The following is a 25,190-nucleotide window of genomic DNA, read 5'->3' as shown; positions in this document are numbered from 1 at the left end:
TCCACCTGTCACGAGTTTTGGGGTCTCAGCCCCCAATTGTCACGAGTTTTGGGGTCTCAGCCCCCAATTGTCATGAGTGTTGAGGTCTCAGCTCCACGTGTCACAAGTGTGAGGTGTCTCACCTCACTCCTGCGATGAGTTTTGGGGTCTCAGCTCACATGTCACGAGTTTTAGGGTCTCAGCCCCACGTGTCATGAGTGTTTGGGTCTCAGCTCACGTGTGTCACAAGTTTAAGGGTCTCAGCTCCACGTGTCACGAGTGTGAGGGGTCTCGGCTTCACGTGTCACGCGTTTTAGGGTCTCAGTCCCCACGTGTCATGAGTTTTGGGGTCTCAGCTCACGTGTCACGAGTGTGAGAGGTCTCAGCTCTATTTGTCACAAGATTTAAGGTCTCAGTTCCCAGGTGTCACAACTTTTGGGGTCTAAGACCCACGTGTATCATGACTTTTGGGGTCCCAGCTTCCACGTGTCATGGGCTTTGAGGTCTCAGCTCCACATGTGTCATGAGTATTGGGGTCTCAGCTTCCATGTGTCATGAGTTTTGGGGTCTCAGCCCCACATGAGTCATGAGTATTGGGGTCTCAGCCCCATGTGTCATGAGTTTTGGGGTCTCAGCTCCCACGTGTCATGAGTTTTGGGGTCCCAGCTCCACATGTCAGGAACCTTTCGGTCTCAGCTCACATGTCATGAGTGCCTTGGTCTCAGCTCCCACGTGTCACGAGTGTTTGGGTCTCAGCTCATGAGTTTTAGGGTCTCAGCTCCCACGTGTCACGCATTTTGGGAGTTGCAGCCCCACGTGGGTCACAATTTTTGGGGTCTCAGCTCACATGCCACGAGTTTTGGGGACTCAGCTCCCACGTGTCTTGAGTTTTGGGGTCTCAGCTCCACGTGTGTCACGAGTTTTGGGGTCTCGGCTCCCACGTGTCACGAGTTTTAGGGTCTCAGATCCCTCATGTCACAAGTTTTAGCCTCTCAGCCCCCACGTGTCACAAGTGTGAGGGGTCTCAGCCCCCACGTGTCCCGAGTTTTAGGGTCTCAGCTCCACATGTCACGAGTTTTGGGGTCTCAGCTCACATGTGTCACGAGCTTGAGAGGTCTCAGCCCCACGTGTGTCACAAGTTTAAGGGTCTCAGCCCCATGTGTCAAGAGTGTTGGGGTCTCAGCTCTATTTGTCACAAGTTTTAAGGTCTCAGCTGCCACATGTCACGAGTTTTAGGGTCTCAGCTCCGATGTGTCACGAGTTTTAGGGTCTCAGCTCCACCTGTCATGAGTTTTGGGGTCTCAGCTCCCACCTGTCATGAGTTTTAGGGTTTCAGCCCCACATGTCACGAGTGTTGGGGTCTCAACTCACGTGTCACGAGTGTTTGGGTCTCAGCTCCCACTTGTCATGAGTTTTAGGATCCCAGCTCCACATGTCATGAGTCTGAGGGGTCTCACCTCCCTCCTGCGATGAGTGTTGGGGTCTCACCTCCACATGTCACGAGTTTTAGAGTCTCAGATCCCACATGTCACGAGTTTTAGGGTCTCAGCCCCCACGTGTCACGAGTTTTGGGGTCTCAGCTCACGTGTGTCACAAGTTTAAGGGTCTCAGCCCCACGTATCAAGAGCGTTGGGGTCTCAGCTCTATTTGTCACAAGTGTTGGGGTCTCAGCTCCCACATGTCATGAGTTTTGGGGTCTCAGCCCCACATGTGTCATGAATTTTGGGGGTCTCAGCCCCAATGGGTTACGAGTTTTGGGGTCTCAGCTCCACCTGTCACGAGTTTTGAGGTCTCAGCCCCCACGTGTCATGAGTTTTAGGGCCTCAGCCCTACGTGTGTCATGAGTGTGAGGGGTCTCATCTCCATGTGTCACAAGTTTTGGGGTCTCAGCCCCACGTGTCAGGAGTGTCAGGGTCTTGGCCGCCCGGTGTCACTAGTGGTCAGGTCTCAGCCCCACATGTCATGAGTGTTGAGGTCTCAGCCCCCACGTGTCACGAGGATTGGGATCTCAGCTCACAGGTGTTATGAGTTTTGGGGTCTCAGCTCCACGTGTCACGAGTGTGAGGGGTCTAAGCTCCCACGTATCACAAGTTTTGGGGTCTCAGCTCCCACGTCATGAGTATTGGGGTCTCAGCTCCATATGTCACTAGTTTAGGGTCTCAGCCCCAATGTGTCATGAGTTTTGGGGTGTCAGCCCCAGTGTGTTACGAGTTTTGGGGTCTCAGTTTCCACATGTCATGAGTTTTGGGGTCTCAGCCCACGTGTTTCATGTGTTTTGGGGTCTCAGCTCCATGTGTGTCATGAGGTTTGGGGTCTCAACTCCACGTGTCTTGAGTTTTGGGGTCTCATCCCCACGTGTCACGAGGGTTGGGGTCTCAACCCCACGTGTCACAAGTTTTGGGGTCTCAGCCAACAAGTGTCATGAGTTTTGGGGTGTCAGCTCACATATGTCATGAGTTTTAGGGTCTCAGCTCCATGTGTGTCATGAGTTATGGGGTCGCATCTCCGAGTGTCACAGGTTTGAGGGGTCTCAGCTCACGTGTGTCACGAGTTTTAGGGTCTCAGCTCACGTGTCACCAGTTTTAGAGTCACAGCCCCCACATGTCACGAGTGTTTTGGTCTCAGCTCACATGTGTCACAAGTTTTAAGGTCTCAGCTACACCTGTCACGAGTTTTGGGGTCTCAGCTCCCACGTGTCATGAGTTTTAGGGTCTCAGCCCCACGTGTGTCATGAGTTTTGGGGTCTCAGCTCACACGTGTCACAAGTGTGAGAGGTCTCAGCTCCATGTGTCACAAGTTTAAGGGTCTCAGCCCCACGTGCCAAGAGTGTTGGGGTCTCAGCTCTATTTGTCACAAGTTTTGGGGTCTCAGCCCCATGTGTGTCACGAGTGTGAGGGGTCTCAGCCCTCACGTGCCATGAGTGTTGAGGTCTCAGTTCCCATGTGTCACGAGGGTTGGGGTCTCAGCTCACCAGTGTTAGATGTTTTAGGGTCTTGGCCCCCACATGTCACGAGTTTGGGGGTCTCAGCATCCACGTGTCATGAATTTTGGGTTCTCAGCCCCACATGTGTCATGAGTTTTGGGGTCTCAGCTCACGTGTGTCATAAGTTTAAGGGTCTCAGCCCCCACGTGTCACGAGTGTGAGGGGTCTCAGCTCAAGTGTCATGAGTTTTAGGGTCTCAGCCCCACATGTGTTATGAGTTCTGGGGTCTCAGCTCACATGTGTCACGAGTGTTGGGGTCTCAACTCACGTGTCACGAGTGTTTGGGTCTCAGCTCCCACTTGTCATGAGTTTTAGGATCTCAGCTCCACGTGTCACAAGTGTGAGGGGTCTCATCTCCCTCCTGCGATGAGTGTTGGGGTCTCATCTCCACATGTCACGAGTTTTAGAGTCTCAGATCCCACATGTCCCGAGTTTTAGGGTCTCAGCTCACGTGTGTCACAATTGTGAAGGGTCTCAGCTCACATGTCCCGAGTTTTAGGGTCTCAACTCCACGTGTCACGAGTGTTTGGGTCTCAGGTCACGTGTGTCACAAGTTTAAGGGTCTCAGCCCCACGTATCAAGAGTATTGGGGTCTCAGCCCCCACGTGTCACAAGTTTTGGGGTCTCAGCTCCCACATGTCATGAGTTTTGGGGTCTCAGCTCCACATGTGACATGAGTTTTGGGGTCTCAGCCCCAACGTGTCATGAATTTTGGGGGTCTCAGCCCCAGTGGGTTACGACTTTTGCGGTCTCAGCTCCACCTGTCACAAGTTTTGGGGTCTCAGCCCCACGCGTGTCACAAGTTTTGGGGTCTCAGCTCACATGTGTCACGAGTTTTGGGGTCTCAGCTCCAACGTGTCATGAGTTTTGGGGTCTAAGACCCACGTATGTCATGAGTTTTGGGGTCTCAGCTCACCGGTGTTACGTGTTTCGGGGTCTCAGCCCCAATGTGTCATGAGTTTTGGGGTCTCAGCCAACAAGTGTCACAAGTTTTAGGGTCTCAGCTCCATGTGTGTCATGAGTTATGGGGTCGCAGCTCCGAGTGTCACAAGTTTGAGGGGTCTCAACTCATGTGTGTCACAAGTGTGTGGGGTCTCAGCTCACGTGTCACCAGTTTTAGAGTCACAGCCCCCACATGTCATGAGTGTTTTGGTCTCAGCTCACGTGTGTCACAAGTTTTAAGGTCTCAGCTCCCACATGTCACGAGTTTTAAGGTCTCAGCTCCACGTGTCACGAGTGTGAGAGGTCTCACCTTGCTCCTGCAATGAGTGTTGGGGTCTCAGCTCCACGTGTCACGATTTTTAGGGTCTCAGCCCCCACGTGTCATGAGTTTTGGGGTCTCAGCTCACGTGTGTCACAATTGTGAAGGGTCTCGGCTCACATGTCCCGAGTTTTAGGGTCTCAGGTCCACGTGTCACAAGTTTGAGGGGTCTCAGCTCACGTGTGTCATGAGTGTGAGGGGGTCTCAGCTCACGTGTCATGAGCTTTGGGGTCTCAACTCCCACACGTCACGAGTTTCAGGGTCTCAGCCTCACATGTGTCATGAGTTCTGGGGTCTCAGCCCACATGTGTCATGAGTGTGAGGGGTCTCAGCTCCATGTGTCACAAGTTTAAGGGTCTCAGCCCCACATATCAAGAGTGTTGGGGTCTCAGCTCTATTTGTCACAAGTTTTAAGGTCTCAGCCCCACGTGTGTCATGAGTTTTGGGGTCTCAATTCCCACGTGTCACAAGGGTTGGGGTCTCAGCTCACAGGTGTTACATGTTTTAGAGTCTTGGCCCCCACATGTCACAAGTTTTGGGGTCTCAGCTTCCATGTGTCATGAGTTTTGGGGTCTCAGCTCACGTGTGTCACAAGTTTAAGGGCCTCAGCCACCACATGTCCCAAGTGTGAGGGGTCTCAGCCCCCACGTGTCACGAGTTTTCGGGTCTCATCTCACGTGTGTCACAAGTTTTAGGGTCTCAGCCCCACGTATCAAGAGTGTTGGGGTCTCAGCTCTATTTGTCACAAGTTTTGGGGTCTCAGCTCCCACATGTCATGAGTTTTGGGGTCTCAGCTCACGTGTCATGAATTTTGGGGGTCTCAGCCCCAATGGGTTACGAGTTTTGGGGTCTCAGCCCCCACGTGTCATGAGTTTTGGGGTCTGAGCCCCCACGTGTCATGAGTTTTAGGGCCTCAGCCACGTGTGTCATGAGTGTGAGGGGTCTCATCTCCATGTGTCACAAGTTTCGGGGTCTCAGCCCCATGTGTCAGGAGTGTCAGGGTCTTGGCCACCCGGTGTCACTAGTGGTCAGGTCTCAGCCCCACGTGTGTCACGAGTGTGAGGGGTCTCAGCCCCCACGTGTCATGAGTGTTGAGGTCTCAGTTCCCACGTGTCACAAGGGTTGGGGTCTAAGCTCACAGGTGTTACATATTTTGGGGTCTCAGCCCCAACGTGTCATGAGTTTTGGGGTCTCAGCTCACGTGTCACAGGTTTGAGGGGTCTCAGCCCCCACATGTCACGAGTGTGAGGGGTCTCAGCTTCACGTGTCATGCGTTTTAGGGTCTCAGCCACCACGTGTGTCATGAGTTTTAGGATCCCAGCTCCATGTGTCACGAGTGTGAGGGGTCTCACCTCCCTCCTGCGATGAGTGTTGGGGTCTCACCTCCACATGTCACGAGTTTTAGAGTCTCAGATCCCACATGTCACGAGTTTTAGAGTCTCAGCCCCCACATGTCACGAGTTTTGGGGTCTCAGCTCACGTGTGTCACAGTTCTGAAGGGTCTCAGCTCACATGTCATGAGTTTTAGGGTCTCAGCTCACATGTGTCATGAGTGTGAGGGGTCTCAGCTCATGTGTCACGAGTTTTAGGGTCTCAGCCCCACGTGTATCATGAGTTTTGGGGTCTCAGCCCCCACATGTCACGAGTTTTGGGGTCTCAGCTTCACGTGTCACGAGTTTTAGGGTCTCAGCCCCTCGTGTGTCATGAGTTTTGGGGTCTCAGCTCACGTGTCACGAGTGTTTGGGTCTCAGCTCATGTGTGTCACAAGTTTAAGGGTCTCAGCCCCACGTATCAAGAGTGTTGGGGTCTCAGCTCTATTTGTCACAAGTTTTAAGGTCTCAGCCCCACGTGTGTCATGAGTTTTGGGGTCTCAATTCCCACGTGTCACAAGGGTTGGGGTCTCAGCTCACAGGTGTTACATGTTTTAGAGTCTTGGCCCCCACATGTCACAAGTTTTGGGGTCTCAGCTTCCATGTGTCATGAGTTTTGGGGTCTCAGCTCACGTGTGTCACAAGTTTAAGGGCCTCAGCCACCACATGTCCCAAGTGTGAGGGGTCTCAGCCCCCACGTGTCACGAGTTTTCGGGTCTCATCTCACGTGTGTCACAAGTTTTAGGGTCTCAGCCCCACGTATCAAGAGTGTTGGGGTCTCAGCTCTATTTGTCACAAGTTTTAGGGTCTCAGATCCACATTTCATGAGCGTTGGGGTCTCAGCTCCCACGTGTCATGAGTTTTAGGATCTCAGCTCCACGTGTCACGAGTGTGAGGGGTCTCACCTCCCTCCTGCGATGAGTGTTGGGGTCTCATCTCCACATGTCACAAGTTTTAGAGTCTCAGATCCCACATGTCACGAGTTTTAGGGTCTCAGCTCCACGTGTGACGAGTGTGAGGGGTCTCAGCCCCCATGTGTCATGAGTTTAAGGGTCTCAGCCCCCACATGTCATGAGTGTGAGGGGTCTCAGCTTCACGTGTCACGAGTTTCAGGGTCTCAGCCTCACGTGTGTCATGAGTTTTGGGGTCTCAGCCCACGTGTGTCACGAGTGTGAGGGGTCTCAGCTCACGTGTGTCACAAGTTTTAGGGTCTCAGCCCCACGTATCATGAGTTTTGGGGTCTCAGCTCTATTTGTCACAAGTGTTGGGGTCTCAGCTCCCACATGTCATGAGTTTTGGGGTCTCAGCTCACATGTGACATGAGTTTTGGGGTCTCAGCCCCAGTGGGTTATGACTTTTGGGGTCTCAGCTCCACCTGTCACGAGTTTTGGGGTCTCAGCCCCCACATGTCATGAGTTCTAGGGTCTCAGCCCCATGTGTCACGAGCATTGGGGTCTCAGCCCCACGTGTCACCAGCCCGTGTGGCCTCACCGCCCCCCTGTCCCCCCGTGTCCCCGCCGTGTCCCTCCTCAGCAGTCGTTCCCCCCCGTGTCCCGAGCACGAGAGGCTCCTCGGCCGCCCCACACGCTGGTGAGTTCCCAGCCCTTGTCCCACCACGGGGCCCCGTCACCCTCCGTTGTCCCCAAGGAGCTGGCGGCCGTCCCCGGCGTCTCCGGCCGCGGCGTCCGCGTCCTCCTCTGCCCCTGCCACCCCCGGCGAAGGCCCCACGGCCGCTGGTGACCTCTGTCCCCAGCCCAAGGCTGGCGGCGGTGCCCGTGCCATCACGTGGAGCTTCCAACCAGGGCCACCAGAGCCACCAGGGCCACCAGAGCCGCCAGGGCCACCAGAACCGAGCCTGGAGCAGCCACCACGCCGGACGGACGCATGGACGGACACACGGACAGGTGGGCACCAGGGAGGGACGGGGGGCTCAGGGGGCTTCACCCTTGTGGGTGCTCCAGGGGATGGTGGGACACGAAGATGTCCCAACCGCGGGGCTCGGTGGCACCTGGGAGACCCTGTGCCCCACCACCTGGAGGCAGGTGACCCCGTTCCAGGTGTCCCAGGCCCCCAGGTCCCAGTCCCGTGTGTCCCCTTTGTCCCAGCCCCAGGTGTCCTCTCCGCGTCATGGAGCCAGGTGGCCCAGATTCCAGTGTCCCAGCCCCAGGTGTCCCTGTCCCCATGACCTGGAGCCAGGTGGCCCAGTCCCATAGGTCTCGGTCCCACGTGTCTCTGTCCCAGTCCCAGGTGTCCCTCTTCCCAGTGTCCTTTTTCCCAGGTGTCCCAGTCCCATGAGTCCCAGCCCCAGTGTCCCTGTCCCAGGTGTCCCTCTTCCCAGTGTCCTTCCCAGGTGACCCAGGTGTCCCAGTCCCACATGTCCCTCTTCCCAAGTGTCCTTCTTCCCAGGTGACCCATGTGTCCCAGTCCCGTGTGCCCCAGTCCCATTGTCCCTGTCCCAGTCCCAGGTGTCCCTCTTCCCAGTGTCCTTCCCAGGTGACCCAGGTGTCCCAGTCCCACATGTCCCTATTCCCAGGTGTCCCTCTTCCCAGTGTCTCTGTCCCATACACTCCAGCCCCAGGTGTCCCTCTTCCCAGTGTCCTTCTTCCCAGGTGACCCAGGTGTCCCAGTCACCTACGTTCCAGTCTCATGTGTCCCAGTCCCAGTGCCCAGGTCCCAGGTGTCCCTGTCTCTGTGTCCTGAAGCCAGGTGGCACCGATTCCAATGTCCCTGTCCCAGGTGTCCCTGTTCCCATGACCTGGAGCCAGGTGTCCCAATCCCATGTGTCCCTCTTCCCAGTGTCCCTGTCCCATATGCTCCAGCCCCAGGTGTCCCTCTGCCCAGTGTCCCTATCCCAGGTGTCCCAGTCCCATGTGTCCCAGCACCAGTGTCCCTGTCCCAGTCCCAGGTGTCCCTCTTCCCAGTGTCCTTCCCAGGTGACCCAGGTGTCCCAGTCCCACATGTCCCTATTCCCAGGTGTCCCTCTTCCCAGTGTCCCTGTCCCATACACTCCAGCCCCAGGTGTCCCTCTTCCCAGTGTCCTTCTTCCCAGGTGACCCAGGTGTCCCAGTCACCTACATTCCAGTCCCAGGTGTCCCAGTGCCCAGGTTCCATGTGTCCCTGTCTCCGTGTCCTGAAGCCACGTGGCCCAGGTGGCCCTGATTCCAATATCCAGGAGCCAGGTGGCCCAGGTGGCCCAGAGTCCAATGTCCCTGTCCCAGGTGTCCCTGTTCCCAGGACCTGGAGCCAGGTGTCTCAATCCCATGTGTCCCCGTTCCCACTGTCCCTGTCCCATATGCTCCAGCTCCGGGTGTCCCTCTTCCCATGTGTCCCAGTCCCAGGTGTTCCCGTTCCCAGTGTCCCTCTCTGAGATGACCCAGGTGTCCCAGTCACCCCAGTCCCATACATCCCAGTCCCAGGTGACCCAGCAGTCCCAGTCCCATATGTCTGTGTCCCAGGTGTCCCAGTCCCAGATGTCACAGTCCCAGGTCTCTGAGCCCCATATGTCCCCATCCCAGGTGTCCCAGTCATCCCAGTCCCACGTGTCCCCATTCCAGCTGTCTCAGTCATCCCCGTCCCAGGTGTCCCAGTCCCATATGTCTGTGTCCCAGTCATCCCAGTCCCAGGTGTCCCAGTCATCCCAGTCCCAGGTCTCTCAGTCCCAGTCATCCCAGTCTCAGGTGTTCCAGTCCCATATGTCCATGTCCCAGGTGTCCCAGTCATCCCAGTCCCAGGTGTCTCAGTCCCAGGTATCCCAGTCATCCCAGTCCCAGATGTCCCCATGCCAGGTATCCCAGTCATCCCAGTCCCAAGTGTCCCAGTCATCCCAGTCATCCCAGTCCCAGGTCTCTCAGTTCCAGTCATCCCAGTCTCAGGTGTTCCAGTCCCGTATGTCCATGTCCCAGGTGTCCCAGTCATCCCAGTCCCAGGTGTCCCAGTCATCCCAGTCCCAGGTGTCCCCATCCCAGGTGTCCCAGTCACCCCAGTCCCAGGTGTCCCAGTCATCCCAGTCCCAGGTGTCCCTGTCATCTCAGTCCCAGGTGTCCCCATCCCAGGTGTCCCAGTCACCCCAGTCCCAGGTGTCCCCATCCCAGGTGCCCCAGTCATCCCAGTCCCAAGTGTCCCAGTCATCCCAGTCATCCCAGTCTCAGGTGTTCCAGTCCCATATATCCATGTCCCAGGTGTCCCAGTCATTCCAGTCCCAAGTGTCCCAGTCATTCCAGTCATCCCAGTCTCAGGTGTTCCAGTCCCATATGTCCCCATCCCAGGTGTCCCAGTCATCCCAGTCCCAGGTGTCCCCATCCCAGGTGCCCCAGTCATCCCAGTCCCAAGTGTCCCAGTCATCCCAGTCATCCCAGTCATCCCAGTCATCCCAGTCATCCCAGTCTCAGGTGTTCCAGTCCCATATGTCCATGTCCCAGGTGTCCCAGTCACCCCAGTCCCAGGTGTCCCAGTCACCCCAGTCCCAGGATGAGTCCAGGTGGGACGCGAGGTGGCTGCAGGCCAAGGCTTCCCCACTCCCTGCCCTCTCCCAGTAGCCCCAGTTGGTGTCTGGGAGCCCCCCTGGAGCAGCTGCCCACCCCGGCGCTGACCCTGGACCAGGAGAAGATGAGACGCAACGCCGAGCGGATGCAGGAGCGGTGCCGGAGCCTCGGCCTCCGCCTGCGCCCCCACGTCAAAACCCACAAGACCTTGTGAGCGGGACCCCAAAACCCCCCCAGCGCCCCAGCATCCTCCCAGTATCCCCTCCCTCCTCCCCAGCAAGATCCCAGCATCTCCCCATCCTCCTACTAAGTTCTCCTGCTCCTCAGCATCTCCTCAACTTCCAAAATGTTCCTCCCACCTCCCCACCAGCATCTCCCCATCATCCTACTAAGTTCTCCTGCTCCTCAACACCCTCAATGTTCCTCCCACCTCCCCACCAGCATCTCCTCAAACTCCCACCGCGTCCTCCTGCTCCTCAGCATCTCCCCAACACCCAAAATGTTCCTTCCACCTCCCCACCAGCATCTTCCCAACTTCCAACTAAGTTCTCCTGCTCCTCAGCATCCCCTCAACGTTCCTCTCACCTTCCCACCAGCATCTCCCCATCATCTCTCCAGTATCCTCCCAGTACCTCCCAGTATCCCCCATTCTCCCTGCCAGCAGCCCCCACTTACCTGCCCTCCATCCCACCACCATCTCTTCCCCTTTCCCACCACCATCTCCTCCCCTTTCCCACCATCTCCTCCCCTTTCCCACCATCTCCTCCCCTTTCCCACCACCATCTCCCCACCTTTCTCACCACCATCTCCCCACCTTTCCCACCACCATCTCCCCACCTTTCCCACCGCCATCTCCTCCCCTTTCCCACCATCTCCTCCCCTTTCCCACCACCATCTCCCCACCTTTCCCACCGCCATCTCCTCCCCTTTCCCACCATCTCCCCACCTTTCCCACCACCATCTCCCCACCTTTCCCACCGCCATCTCCTCCCCTTTCCCACCACCATCTCCTCCCCTTCCCCACCACCATCTCCCCACCTTCCCCACCACCATCTCCTCCCCTTCCCCACCGCCATCTCCTCCCCTTCCCCACCACCATCTCCTCCCCTTCCCCACCACCTCCTCCCCTTTCCCACCACCATCTCCTCCCCTTTCCCACCACCATCTCCTCCCCTTTCCCACCACCATCTCCTCCCCTTTCCCACCACCATCTCCTCCCCTTCCCCAACATCTCCTCCCCTTTCCCACCATCTCCTCTCTCCCAGAGAAGGTGCCGAGCTGGCCACGGGCGGCACCCGCCGTGGCATCGTGGTGTCCACCTTGGCCGAAGCTCGGTTCTTCGCGGCCGGTGGCTTCGACGACATCCTCTACGCTTACCCGCTGCCGGCGTCACGCCTGGAGGAATGTGCCACCTTGGCCCAGCGTCTCCAAGCCTTCCAGGTCCTCCTGGACAACCCCCAGGCCTTGGAGCTCCTTCGCCAGCGCCCGTTGCCCGGTGGCAAGCGGTGGCTCGTCTGGCTCAAGCTCGACTGCGGGAACGGCCGAGGTAGGTGACACTTCTCCATGGAAGCATCTCCTAGAAATCCCACCAGCGCCTGGTGGGGGCCGCAGGGTGAGGGGATGAGGAGATGGGGCATCACACGTCTCCTCCAGGTAGGTCTTCATCCACCCATCCCTACGATGCTCCACAGGGTGGGATATCCATGTCCTAGTCCCACAGTCTCAACCATCTCCAACCATCTCCAACCAGAACGGAGTGTTGAAGACAACTCCAAATTTCATTATTCATGACGAGGAGATGTCTCTTAACCCCTATTTCCACCCACTCACCCCCAGGATGCTCCATGGTTTGATGTCCTCCATCCCCCCAACCTCAATCTCCAGTCCCCACCATCTCACCCAGCATGGGACACTCCAAACGCTCTCAAAACCTCATTATTCAAGGATGTTCCATGGAGCAGATGCCCCACAGCCCCCATCATGGGACATCTAGGACACCTCAACCTTATTTTCACCCCAGGATGCTCCATGGGGTGATGTCCCACACCCCCCTCAACCTCAATTTCCAATCCTTACCTAGGCTGGGACACTCAAAACCCTCCAAAACCTCATTATTCAAGGATGTTCCATGGAGCAGATGTCCCACAGCCCCCATGATGGGACATCTAGGACACCTCACCCCAATTTTCACTCCAGGATGCTCCATGGTTTGATGTCCCACATCCCCTCAACCTCAATCTCCAGTCCCCACCACCTCACCCAGCATGGGACACTCCAAACCCTCTCAAAACCTCATTATTCAAGGATGTTCCATGGGGCAGATGTCCCAAAGCCCTCATGATGGGACATCTAGGACCCCCTCAACCTTATTTTCACCCCAGGATGCTCCATGGGGTGATGTCCCACACCCTCCTCAACCTCAATCTCCAATCCCCACCATCCAACCCAACACAGAGCATCAAGTCCCTCCACCCCAAGCCCCGATGTCTTCTCCTCCCAGCCGGTGTGTCCCCCACGGATCCCAACTCCCTGGCCTTGGCTCGGGCCATCGCTGAGGAGACCCCGGAGAAGGTGACCCTGGTTGGGGTCTACGCTCACTGCGGAAACACCTACAGCTGCCGCGATGTCCCGTCCATCCAAGCCATCGCCAGGGCCACCACGGCCGCCGTGCTCGACTTTGTCACCGCGTGAGTGTCCCCAACCCGGGGTGGACGGGGTTAATGGCATCTGGGAGGGATGGGGGGGGGGGTTGGTGTCCCTCACCACTGGGATGTCCTCCACCCACCCCATAAAACCCTGGAGGTGGCTGTAAATGCAAATGGACCTCCATAAAATGAGGCCCCACAAAGACCCCCTGGGGAGGTGGAGGAGGATGTTGGAAGCTCCCCTGGCCTTTGATGTGGCTTTGGTGTCATTGTCCTCCTCCTCCACCACCACCTGGTCACCCTTTTGTCTCACCAGGGTTTTACATCCTGGAGGGAATTGGAGCCGGATGGATCCGTGGGGGTGGCGGTCAAGTGAGGGGGGGTCGTCTGGGTCCTCCATCCACCTCCTACAAGGATGTGGTTCTCCAGGAACCCACCCTGAGCGGTCTCTGGTCCCACCTCAGCTGGTTGTGTCACTGCTTTGTGGTGGGGAAACTGAGGCACGCAGGGAAACCTGGTGTCCCACCAGCTCCACCCTACAAGTTGGGGGCTTCTCTGCTTCCTCCATGACCTGATGGACCCCTGGGACCTCCACCCCCTGCAGACAGGTCCTGCTCCTCATGGTTTCCAGAGGTGTTGGACCCACTTTTACGGTGCCCAAGGGTGATGGACCCACCTCTGCTTCCCATTCCTGTAGCATCAAGGGGTGATGGACCCACCTCTGGTCCTGCTCCTCATGGTTTCCAGGGATGATGGACCCACTCTTACGGTGCCCAAAAGTGATGGACCCACTTCTGGTCCTGCTCCTCATGGTTTCCAGAGGTGTTGGACCCACTCTTATGGTGCTCAAAGGTGATGGACCCAACTCTGCTCCTGTTCCTGTGGCATCAGGGGTGATGGATCCACTTTTATGGTGCCCAAGGGCGATGGAACCACCTCAGGTCCTGCTCCTCATGGTTTCCAGAGGTGTTGGACCCACTCTTATGGTGCTCAAGGGTGATGGACCCACCTCTGCTCCTGCTCCTGTGGCATCAGGGGTGATGGACCCATCTGTGGACCCCCCAGTGTCCCCCAGGCCATGCTGAGATGGTCCCATGTGCTGACAGGCTGCGGCAGGCGGGTGTCCCGTGTCCCCAGGCCACCATCGGCTCCACGCCGTCCTGCAGCCACCCGGTGCCGGAGATGGCCCAGCTCACCGAGCTCCACCCGGGCAACTACATCTTCTACGGTGAGGAGCTTGGAACCCCCTGAACCCTGCGGAGATGCCACCAGGATGAGACACACCTCAACCCCGGGGTGGGTTCCTTCTTTCCCCAGACCTTCAGCAGAGCCAAGTGGGTTCCTGTCAGCTGGAGGACGTGGCCATCCGTGTCCTCACCAGGGTCATCGGGCACTATCCCCACCGCAACCAGCTCCTGGTGGACTGCGGCTGGGCCGCCCTCAGCCTCCACGGCCAGAACCAAGGGCCCGCGGGTTGTGCCACCATCGAGGGGCACCCGCAGCTCAGGTGAGACCCAGGAGCCTCTGAGATGGTCTCTCCCAGCGTTCTGCTTGGAAACTGTCACCCTGGGGCCTGGCCAGGAGAACCATCTCCTGGGTGGAGAACTGGTTGGGTGGAGGGTCCAGAGAGTGGTGGGAGGTGGAGTTCCCTCCAGCTGGAGGCCAGTGACAAGTGGTGTCCCCAGGGCTCAGCGCTGGGTCCAGCCCTGCTCAGGGTCTTCATCAACGACCTGGATGGAGGCCTCGAGGGCCCCCTGAGCAAGTTTGGGGGTGACACTGAGCTGGGTGGGAGCTGGATCTGCTGGAGGGTCGGGAGGCTCCAAAGGGACCTGAACAGGCTGGATCCATGGGCTGAGACCAACGGGCTGAGGTTCCACCAGGAACTCGGGGCACAAGAACCCTGGGCAGCTCCAGCCTAGGAGAAGGCTGGCTGGAAAGGGCCTGGAGGAGAAGGACCTGGGGGGGTTGGTTGGACAGGAGCCAGCAGGGGCCCAGGGGGCCAAGAAGGCCAAGGGCATCTTGGCTTGGAGCAGAGCCGGCGTGGCCAGCAGGGCCAGGGAGGTTCTTCTCCCTCTGGATTTGATGCTGGTGAGGCCACAGCTCGAATCCTGGGGTCAGTTCTGGGTCCCTCACTCCAAGAAAGACCTTGAGGGGCTGGAGAACGTCTGGAGAAGGGAACGGAGCTGGGGAGGGGCTGGAGACCAAGAGGAGCATGTGAGGAACCTCGGGTGGTTCCACCTGGAGAAGAGGAGGCTGAGGGGAGACCTCATTGCTCTCTGCAACTCCCTGAGAGGAGGTTGTGGAGAGGAGGGAGCTGGGCTCTTCTCCCAAGGGACAGGGGACAGGACGAGAGGGAATGGCCTCAAGCTCCACCAGATCAAGTTCAGGTTGGACATCAGGAAAGATTTCTTCACGGAAAGGGTGCTTGGTCCGTGTCGGAGGCTGCCCAGGGAGGGGGTTGAGTCCCCTTCCCTGGAGGGGTTTAAGGGCCGGGTGGCCGAGGTGCTGAGGGACACGGGTCAGTGATTGATGGGGATGGTTGGACTCCATGATCTGGTGGGTCTCTTCCAGCCTGGTGACTCTCTGCTTCTCTGATTCTGTGAGGGACGCGGGGTTGGGGACACGGGTGGGGACGTGACGCTGTGTCCCCGCAGGCTGGTGGGGCTGACGCAGGAGCACGGGCTGGTGGAAGCCGTGGGTGGCCAGATGGACTTTGAGCGCTTTCCATTGGGCAGCCTCCTGGCTCTCATCCCTTACCATGTGAGTACGAGCCCCACCACGTCCCACCACGTCCCACCACGTCCCACCACGTCCCACCATGTCCCACGTTCCACCCCATCCCATCCCATCTCACCACGTCCCACCTCGTCCCACCACCCCCAGGCCTGCGCCACGGCCGCCATGCACCCCGTCTACTACGTCCACGCCGAGGGGAAGGTGGTGGAGCTCTGGCGCCCCGTCCGTGGCTGGTAGAGAGGACAACGTGGAGCTACTGGAGCTCTGCGCCCCCGCTGGGGGGCTGCATCCATGCCAAGACCCTGCAGCTGCTCCAAGACCCCACATCTACGTCAAGACCCTACATCCACGTCAAGATTGTGCTTCCATGATGAGGTTCTGCACCCACATTGAGGTTCTGCACCCACGCTGAGGTCCTACACCCACATCACACCAAGATCCTGAAGCCACACCAAGACCAGGCGCCCCCACCGAGGTCCTCCAGCCACACCGAGACCTTCAACTCAAGCCAAGGTGCAGCACCCATGTTGGGTTCCGCATCCACGCTGGGTCTGGAGATCCATGCTGAGGTCCTGCACCCACTCTAGAGATCCTGCAACCACATCGAGGTCTTGAACCCAAGCCAAAACCATGCATCTACATCAAAGACCTTCACCCACATTGAAGATCTTCACCTACATCAAAGATCTTCACCCATGCTGGTGTCCAGCACCCACACTGAGGTCCTGCAACCACAAGGAGATCTTGAACCCAAGCCAGGAGGCTGCACCCACACCAAAACCCTGCACCTACATCCAAGACCTTCACCTACGTTGAAGACCTTCAGCCACGTTGAAGACCTTCAGCCATACTGAGGTCCTGCACCCACTCTAGGGATCCTGCAACCACATCGAGGTCTTGAACCCAAGCCAAAACCATGCATCTACATCAAAGACCTTCACCCACATCGAAGACCTTCACCCATGCTGGTGTCCACCACCCACACTGAGGTCCTGCAACCACATTGAGGTCTTGAACCCAAGCCAGGGGGCTGCACCCACACCAAACCCCTGCACCTACATCCAAGACCTTCACCTACGTTGAAGACCTTCAGCCATACTGAGGTCCTGCACCCACTCTAGGGATCCTGCAACCACATCAAGGTCTTGAACCCAAGCCAAAACCATGCATCTACATCAAATACCTTCACCCACATCGAAGACCTTCACCCATGCTGGTGTCCAGCACCCACATTGAGGTCCTGCAACCACAAGGAGATCTTGAACCCAAGCCAGGAGGCTCCAAAACCCTGCACCTGCATTGAGGACCTTCCCCCATGCTGATGTCCAGCCCTCAGATCAAGGTCCTACCACCCCGCTGAGGTCCTGCACCCCCACCGAGGTCCTGCACCCCCACCCATAGCCAGGGGTGGTGGGAGATGGGTCTTTCTCAAACTGGAAACCAGTCAGCAGATCCTCCAGCTGGGCCCGAGGCGGTGGAACATCTTCATAAGTGACCTGGATGTTGGGATCAAGAGCACCCTGATGAACCCTGAAGATGACACCAAGCTGAGAAAAGAAGTTGACGCTCCAGAGGGAGGAGTTAACGTCCAGGAAGACCTGGAAGAACCTTCTGAAGTTCAACAAGGACAAACACAAGGTCTTCCACCTGAGAACCTTGGGGTGCAGCTCAGACTGGGTTCCACCTGCCTGGAGACCAGCTCTGTGGAGAAGGCCCTGGAGATTCTTGGTGGACAACACGCTCAACGTGAGTAAAGGAGAAGTAAAGAAGTCCACTAGGATGCTGAGGTGCCTCGAGAAGGTCGTGACCTTCAAAAGGTGGAGAAGATCCAGAGCTGGGCCACCAAGATGATCACAAGGACTGAGGAACCTTCCATATGAAGAGAGAACTCAAAGTTTAGGAGTGGAAACCTATGGTTGGACTTGATGATCTCCAAGGGCTTTTCCATCCAAGCGGTTGTGTGATACCAGGATCAATAAAGATGCTTCTCCCCTTTCCAGACGCTTTGGGCCCTGGGACGGTCGTGGGGAAGCGGTGGGAGGTGGACCCCGAGCCCCCCAGTCCCACCATGACCGAGCCCAGTTTGGACCAGTCCCAATGGAACCCAGCGGGACTCGAACCCGCGACCCTCAAGCGAGTCCCTCCCAAAGCGGTTGCGAACCCACCTGAGCCACAAGGCGGGGGGGGGGGAGGGGGGGAGAGGGGGCGTGGCCTCGCCTCGCTCAGCCAATCGCCGAGCGCCCCGCCCGGCCCGGCCCGAGGCGAGGTGGGGGGGGAGAGGCGAGCGGAGCCGAACCCAGCCGAGCGGAGCCGAACGCGACCGGAGCCGAACCCCGAGCGGAGCCGAACCCGAGCGGAGCCGAACTCCGAGAGGAGCCGAACCCCGAGAGGAGCCGAACCCCGAGCGGAGCCGAACCCACCCGAGCGGAGCCGAACGCGACCGGAGCCGAACCCCGAGCGGAGCCGAACCCGAGCGGAGCCGAACGGAGCCGAACCCCGAGAGAAGCCGAACCCGAGCGGAGAAGAACCCGAGCGGAGCCGAACCCCGAGAGGAGCCGAACCCCGAGAGGAGCCGAACCCAGAGCAGAGCCGAACCCGAGCGGAGCCGAACGGAGCCGAACCCGAGAGGAGCCGAACCCCGAGAGGAGCCGAACACGAGCGGAGCCGAACCTGAGAGGAGCCGAACCCCGAGAGGAGCCGAACCCCGAGAGGAGCCGAACCTGAGAGGAGCCGAACGGAGCCGAACCCGAGAGGAGCCGAACCCCGAGCGGAGCCGAACCTGAGAGGAGCCGAACCCGAGAGGAGCCGAACCCCGAGAGGAGCCGAACCCAAGAGGAGCCGAACCCCGAGCGGAGCCGAACCCCGAGCGGAGCCGAACCCGAGCGGAGCCGGAACCCGAGAGGAGCCGAACCCCGAGCGGAGCCGAACCCGAGCGGAGACGAACCCGAGCGGAGCCGAGCGGAGCCGAACCCCGAGAGGAGCCGAACCCGAGCGGAGCCGAACCCCGAGCGGAGCCGAACCCCGAGCGGAGACGAACCCGAGCGGAGCCGGAACCCGAGCGGAGCCGAGCGGAGCCGAACCCCGAGAGGAGCCGAACCCTAGCGGAGCCGAACCCGAGCGGAGCCGAACGGAGCCGAACCCGAGCGGAGCCGCAGCCGAGCGGAGCCGAGCGGAGCCGAGCGGAGCCGAAGCGCTCGGGCGGCTGGCGGGGCGATGCGGGCGCTGCTGCTGCTGCCGCTGCTGTGCCCGGTGCGGGAGCCGCTCCGCTGCTTTTGCCCCGGGCTCTTTTCGTTTCCTTGGCTTGATTCGCTTTCCTTTCCCTTTCTTTTGCTTTATTTCCCTTCCTTTTGCTTTATTTCCCTTCCTTTTGCTTTATCTCCTTTCCTTTCGCTTTATTTCAATGTATTTTACTTTAATTCACTTTATTTTTACTTCTTTTCCTTTTATTTCATTTCATTTTAACTCATTTTCTCTTACTTTAATTCATTTTCTTTTACTTTAATTCATTTTTCTACTTTATTTCATTTTTTCTACTTTTTTCCTTTTCTTTTCCTTTATTTCCTTTTCTTTTCCTTTATTTCTTTTTCTTTTCCTTTATTTCTTTTTCTTTTCCTTTATTTCTTTTTCTTTTCCTTTATTTCCTTTCCTTTTAGTTTATTTCTCTTTTATTTCTCTTTTATTTCTCTTTTATTTCTCTTTTATTTCTCTTTATTTCTCTTTATTTCACTTTATTTTTACTTCTTTTGCACTTCATTTCATTTCACTTTATTTCACTTCATTCCATTCCATTTCATTCCGTTCTATTTTGTTTCAATGTATTTCAAATCAAGTTCATTTTATTGTTTTATTCGATTATTTACCTTTATTTTTTATTATTTTTACCTTTCCTTTGATCATTTCCCTTGACTTTATTGATTTTTTTATTTTTTATTCCATTATTTCCCTTCACTTTCTTGATTTTTTATATTTTACTCCACTATTTCCTTTTCCTTTCTTGATTTTTCATTTTTAACTCCATTATATCCCTTTACTCTATTGATTTTTTATGTCTTATTCCATTATTTCCCTTGATTTTCTTGATTTTTCTTTTTTAATTCCATTTTTTCCTTTTCCTTTATTGCTTTTTCATTTTTTACTCCATCATTTCCCTTTCCTTTATCGATTTATCATTTTTTACTCCATCATTTCCCTTGATTTTATTGTTTTTTTACTTTTTATCCCATTATTTCCCTTTCCTTTATCGATTTTTCATTTTTCACTCCACTATTTCCCAGGATTTTATCGATTTTTTTACTTTTTACTCCATTATTTCCCTTCACTTTTTGTTCTTTTCCCTTTTTCCCCCCGTTATTTCCCATTTTTAGTGGTTTTCTGTCCATTTTTCCATTCCCTTTATTCCCATTTCCCATTTTTTTAACCCTTTCCCCCCCTCCAGACCCCCCCAAGTGCCCCCGTGTCCCCCCTAATCCCCCTGTCCCCCCTAAATCCCCCTGTGTCCCCCCCCAATCCCCCTGTGTCCCCCAATCCCCCTGTCCCCCCATCCCCCAATCCCCCTGTGTCCCCTCAAATCCCCCTGTGTCCCCCCAATCCTCATGTCCCCCCAATCCCCATGTCCTCCCCATCCCCCTGTCCCCACCAATCCCCCTGTGTCCCCCCCAATCCCCCTGCCCCCCATAAATCCGCCTGTGTCCCCCCCAATCCCCCTGTGTCCCCCCCAATCCCCCTGCCCCCCATAAATCCCCCTGTGTCCCCCCAATCCCCCTGTGTCCCCCCAATCCCCCTGTGTCCCCCCGAAATCCCCCTGTGTCCCCCAATCCCCCTGTGTCCCCCAATCCCCCTGTGTCCCCCCAATCCCCCTGTGTCCCCCCCAATCCTCATGTCCCCCCCAATCCCCCTGTCCCCCCCCCCCCCATGCTGTCACCCATTAGGATTTGGGGGGACACACACGCACTTGGGGAAACTGAGGCAGGTCCCCCTCTTCCCGCAGGTGCCGGGGGAGGGTGGGGGGTGCTGCCCCCCGTGTCCCCCCGACTCCGAGGTCCCCGAGCCCTGCGACTGCCACCCCTGCACCCGCCGTGAGTAACCAACCCCCCCCATCCCCGTGCCTCAGTTTCCCCACAGATCGCTTTGGGGGGGAGGGGGGGACACCCCAGCTCTTTGGTGCTGCGAGGGGAAACTGAGGCAGGTGTAGAGGAGAGCGAGGATCCCCCCGAGGGGGGTCCCCAGGGCTCAGGGCTGGGTCCAGCCCGGCTCAGGGTCTTCCTCAACGACCTGGATGGAGGCCTCGAGGGCCCCCTGAGCAAGTCTGGGGGTGACACTGAGCTGGGTGGGAGCTGGATCTGCTGGAGGGTCGGGAGGCTCCAAAGGGACCTGAACAGGCTGGATCCATGGGCTGAGACCAACGGGCTGAGGTTCCACCAGGAACTTGGGGCACAAGAACCCTGGGCAGCTCCAGCCTAGGAGAAGGCTGGCTGGAAAGGGCCTGGAGGAGAAGGACCTGGGGGGGTTGGTTGGACAGGAGCCAGCAGGGGCCCAGGGGGCCAAGAAGGCCAAGGGCATCTTGGCTTGGAGCAGAGCCGGCGTGGCCAGCAGGGCCAGAGAGGTTCTTCTCCCTCTGGATTTGATGCTGGTGAGGCCACAGCTCGAATCCTGGGGTCAGTGCTGGGTCCCTCACTCCAAGAAAGACCTTGAGGGGCTGGAGAACGTCTGGAGAAGGGAACGGAGCTGGGGAGGGGCTGGAGAACAAGGGTTAGGAGGAGGAGATGAGGGACCTGGGGTGGTTCCACCTGGAGAAGAGGAGGCTGAGGGGAGACCTCATTGCTCTCTGCAACTCCCTGAGAGGAGGTTGTGGAGAGGAGGGAGCTGGGCTCTTCTCCCAAGGGACAAGGGATGGGACAAGAGAAGACCTCAAGTTGCACCAGGGCAAGTTCAGGCTGGACATCAGGATGGAATCTTTCCCGGAAAGGGTGCTTGGTCCCTGTCCGAGGCTGCCCAGGGAGGGGGTTGAGTCCCCTTCCCTGGAGGGGTTTAAGGGCCGGGTGGCCGAGGTGCTGAGGGACACGGGTCAGTGATTGATGGGGACGGTTGGACTCCATGACCCAGTGGCTCCTTTCCAACCTGGTGATTCTCTGATTCTCCGATTCTGATGCACCCGCCATCCCCGCAGAAGAAGACCTGCCCCACCCCGGGGAGGAGATGGTGATGGGAACCCCCTCACCCACCACCCCCAACTTTGTGCCACCGCCCCCCGAAGCCGCCGGCAGGGACATCATCCCCGTCTACTGCTCCCTCTTGGCTGCCGTGGTGGTGGGACTTCTTGCCTACGTGGCCTTCAAGTGGTAGGTTCTGGGGGGGGGGGGCGGCTACGGGTGGGGACTGGTGGGGCCCCCGGTGACCCCGGTGTCCCGTGCGCAGCTGGCACTCGTGCAGGCAGAAGAAGCAGCTGGCCAAGGCCCGGGCAGGGGACTCGGGGACGTCACCCGAGGGGGAGAAGCTCCACGGTGACAGCGGAGTCTTCCTCGACACCCCCATCCTGCAGGAGACCCAGCAGAGCAGCAAGGGTGAGCAAACCCCCATCCCACACGAGGAACCGTCAACCCAGGGTGGGAGCTGGGGGGGGACTGGTCCCGCCTGGTGTCATCGGGATGGGGTTGGGGAGCACCTGGCTTCATGGGTGGATCTGTACCTGGAGAGCATCCATCCCTTGAGGAGCATCTGGATGGGGTTGGGGTGTTCCAGGGGACATCTACCTGGGTTTGGGAGCCACCACGGCCTGGGAAGGATCCATATGGGCTTGGGGAGCTCTAGGGAACATCTACGTGGGTTTGGGGGCCACCAGGGGCTGAGGAGCATCCACATGCATTCGGGGAGCCACCATCACCTGGGAAGGACCCATATGGGATTGGGACAACGTCATGATATGGGGAGAACCCAAAAGGAGGTCGAGGAGCACCTGGATGGGGTTGAGGAGCTCCCATACCCCAGGTAACAACCCAGTTGAGGTCAAGGAGCACCTAAATGGGGTTGAGGAGCTCCTGGATGGGGTTGAGGAGCTCCCAGACCCCAGGTAGCAACCAAATGAGGTTGAGGAGCACCCAAATGGGGGTTAGGGAGCTCCTGGATGGGGTTCAGGAGCTCCCAGACCCCAGGCAGCAACCCAATGAGGTTGAGGAGCACCCAAAGGGGGGTCAGGGAGCTCCTAGATGGGGTTGAGGAGCACCTGGATGGGGTTGAGGAGCTCCCAGACCCCAGGTAGCACCCAAATGAGGTTGAGGAGCACCCAACGGGGGTCAGGTAGCACCCAAATGAAGTTGAGGAGCACCTAAATGGGGTCAGGGAGGACCTGGATGGGGTTCAGGAGCTCCCAGACCCCAGGTAGCAACCAAATGGAGGTCAAGGAGCACCCAAATGGGGGTCAGGGAGCTCCTAGATGGGGTTGAGGAGCACCTGGATGGGGTTGAGGAGCTCCCAGACCCCAGGTAGCAACCAAATGAGGTTGAGGAGCATCCAAATGGAGGTCAGGGAGCTCCTAGATGGGGTTGAGGAGCACCTGGATGGGATTGAGGAGCACCTGGATGGGATTGAGGAGCACCTGGATGGGATTGAGGAGCTCCCATACCACAGGTAGCATCCAAATGAGGTTGAGGAGCACCCAAATGGGGGTCAGGGAGGATCTGGATGGGGTTGAGGAGCTCCCATACTCCAGGTAGCAACCAAATGAGGTTGAGGAGCATCCAAATGGAGGTCAGGGAGCTCCTAGATGGGGTTGAGGAGCACCTGGATGGGATTGAGGAGCACCTGGATGGGGATGAGGAGCTCCCAGACCCCAGGTAGCATCCAAATAAGGTTGAGGAGCATCCAAATGGGGGTCAAGTAGCATCCAAATGGGGTTAAGGAGCTCCTGGATGGGGCTGAGGAGCTCCCGTGCCCCAGCTAACAACCCAGTCGAGGTCAACCAGTGCTTTGGACGCTGACCACGACCTTGTCCCCCCCCGCAGCCCCCCGCCCCGAGGGGCACCCGTTGGTGTCCCCGCAGCTTCAGGAGGAGCTGGAGCAGCTGCTGGAGAGCGAGGGACCTGGAGGTGACTGGCGCAGCTTGGCCACCAACCTGGGCTTCGGTCCCGACGCCATCGCAACCTTCAGCCGCGGCCGAGCTCCCACCCGCACCCTCCTCAGCACTTGGGCCACCAGCCAGGGGGCCACGCTGGCCGCCCTCAGCCAGGCCTTGGCCACCAGCGGCCACCACGCCGCGGCCCAGCGCTTGGCAGGACCTGGGGACGTCACCTCCGCCGTGTGACCAGCTTCTCCTGGTTCTTCCCGGGGTGGGTTGGTGGGTTCTCAAGGGGTTTTGTACTTTTTTGGTTTAGGGGTGGGGGAGGTCGCCTGGTGGCCACGAGGCGGTGGCAGAAGGTGAGGGACGCGGGGACGTGGCTGGTCCCCAGGTGGACGCATTAAATGTGTCACCAAGGTGTGTCTTGAGGTGTCCGTGTGTCCCTCCAAGCGCGTCTCCAGGACGTTTGTCCTTCACCGTCTCCGTGTCCCTTCAGGTGTCCCCAGGATGGATGTTCTCAGGTGTCTCCGTGTCCCCAGGATGGATGTTCTCAGGTGTCCCCAGGATGGATGTTCTCAGGGGTCCCCAGGATGGATGCTCTCAGGTGTCTCCGTGTCCCCAGGATGGATGTTCTCAGGTGTCCCCATGTCCCCAGGATGGATGTTCTCAGGTGTCCCCGTGTCCCTAGGATGGATGTTCTCAGGTGTCCCCGTGTCCCTAGGATGGATGTTCTCAGGTGTCCCCGTGTCCCCAGGATGGATGTTCTCAGGTGTCCCCAGGATGGATGTTCTCAGGGGTCCCCGTGTCCCCAGGACGGATGTTCTCAGGTGTCCCCGTGTCCCCAGGATGGATGTTCTCAGGTGTCCCCAGGATGGATGTTCTCCACTGTCCCCATGTCCCCAGGATGGATGTTCTCCACTGTCCCCATGTCCCCAGGATGGATGTTCTCAGGTGTCCCCAGGATGGATGTTCTCAGGGGTCCCCGTGTCCCCAGGACGGATGTTCTCAGGTGTCCCCATGTCCCCGGGATGGATGTTCTCAGGTGTCCCCAGGATGGATGTTCTCAGGTGTCCCCGTGTCCCCAGGATGGATGTTCTCCACTGTCCGTGTGTCCCCAGGATCTGTGTCTTCAGGTGTCCGTGTGTCCCTCCAAGCCTGCGTCCCCTCCATGTGTCCCCAGGATGTCTCCTCATGTGTCCCCATGTCCCCAGGATGAGTGTTCTCCACTCTCTGTGTCCCCAGGACGTGTCCCCTCAGGTGTCCATCTGTCCCTCTGAGTGTGTCCCTGGGCCGTGTGTCCTCTACTGTCTGTATGTCCTACCCAGGGCAGGTCCCTTCAGGTGTCCGGGTGTCCCCAAGATGTGTCCCCACGTGTCCGGGTGCCCCTGAGACCTTGTCCTCAGGTGTCCGGGTGTCCTCAGGAAGTGTCCCCCTAAGGGTGACAGTGGGGTTCCTCTTCCTGGGGACACCAAGGGTGACACTGGGGTGACAGTGGGGTTCCTAACCCCATCTGAGACTCGTGGGGACACCAAGGGTGACAATGGAGATCCCAATCCCAACTACTGGGGACACCAGGGGTGACAACAGGGTTCCTCATCCCACCTGAGGCTCCTGGGGCCACCAAGGGTGACAATGGAGATCCCATCCCTGACTCTGGGGACACCAAGGGTGACAGTGGGGTTCCC

The 25,190-nt window shown here is 57.9% G+C and overlaps 3 protein-coding genes across 3 annotated transcripts; all 3 read left to right on the top strand.

Moving 5' to 3' along the window:
• The first annotated feature begins 7,435 nt into the window (after positions 1–7,435).
• Positions 7,436–15,802, top strand: LOC138722352 (D-serine dehydratase-like). Its single transcript, XM_069860414.1, has 8 exons — positions 7,436–7,497; positions 10,126–10,284; positions 11,340–11,620; positions 12,575–12,761; positions 13,826–13,947; positions 14,037–14,226; positions 15,374–15,479; positions 15,603–15,802. Exons 1-8 carry the CDS (start codon positions 7,478–7,480, stop codon positions 15,690–15,692), a joined length of 1,155 nt encoding a protein of 384 aa, XP_069716515.1. The 5' UTR covers positions 7,436–7,477; the 3' UTR covers positions 15,693–15,802.
• A 1,176-nt stretch (positions 15,803–16,978) lies between these two features.
• Positions 16,979–18,557, top strand: LOC138722173 (sporozoite surface protein 2-like). Its single transcript, XM_069860060.1, has 3 exons — positions 16,979–17,201; positions 17,456–18,102; positions 18,186–18,557. Exons 1-3 carry the CDS (start codon positions 16,979–16,981, stop codon positions 18,555–18,557), a joined length of 1,242 nt encoding a protein of 413 aa, XP_069716161.1.
• Positions 18,558–18,668: 111 nt separating this feature from the next.
• LOC138722172 (death domain-containing membrane protein NRADD-like) lies at positions 18,669–23,770 on the top strand. Its single transcript, XM_069860059.1, has 5 exons — positions 18,669–18,704; positions 20,443–20,530; positions 21,622–21,793; positions 21,870–22,015; positions 23,453–23,770. Exons 1-5 carry the CDS (start codon positions 18,669–18,671, stop codon positions 23,749–23,751), a joined length of 741 nt encoding a protein of 246 aa, XP_069716160.1. The 3' UTR covers positions 23,752–23,770.
• Positions 23,771–25,190: the final 1,420 nt, after the last annotated feature.

This window comes from Phaenicophaeus curvirostris, chromosome 6 (genome assembly GCF_032191515.1).
Source record: "Phaenicophaeus curvirostris isolate KB17595 chromosome 6, BPBGC_Pcur_1.0, whole genome shotgun sequence".
Taxonomy (NCBI): domain Eukaryota; kingdom Metazoa; phylum Chordata; class Aves; order Cuculiformes; family Cuculidae; genus Phaenicophaeus; species Phaenicophaeus curvirostris.
This window is presented reverse-complemented; position numbering and strand designations above follow the sequence as displayed.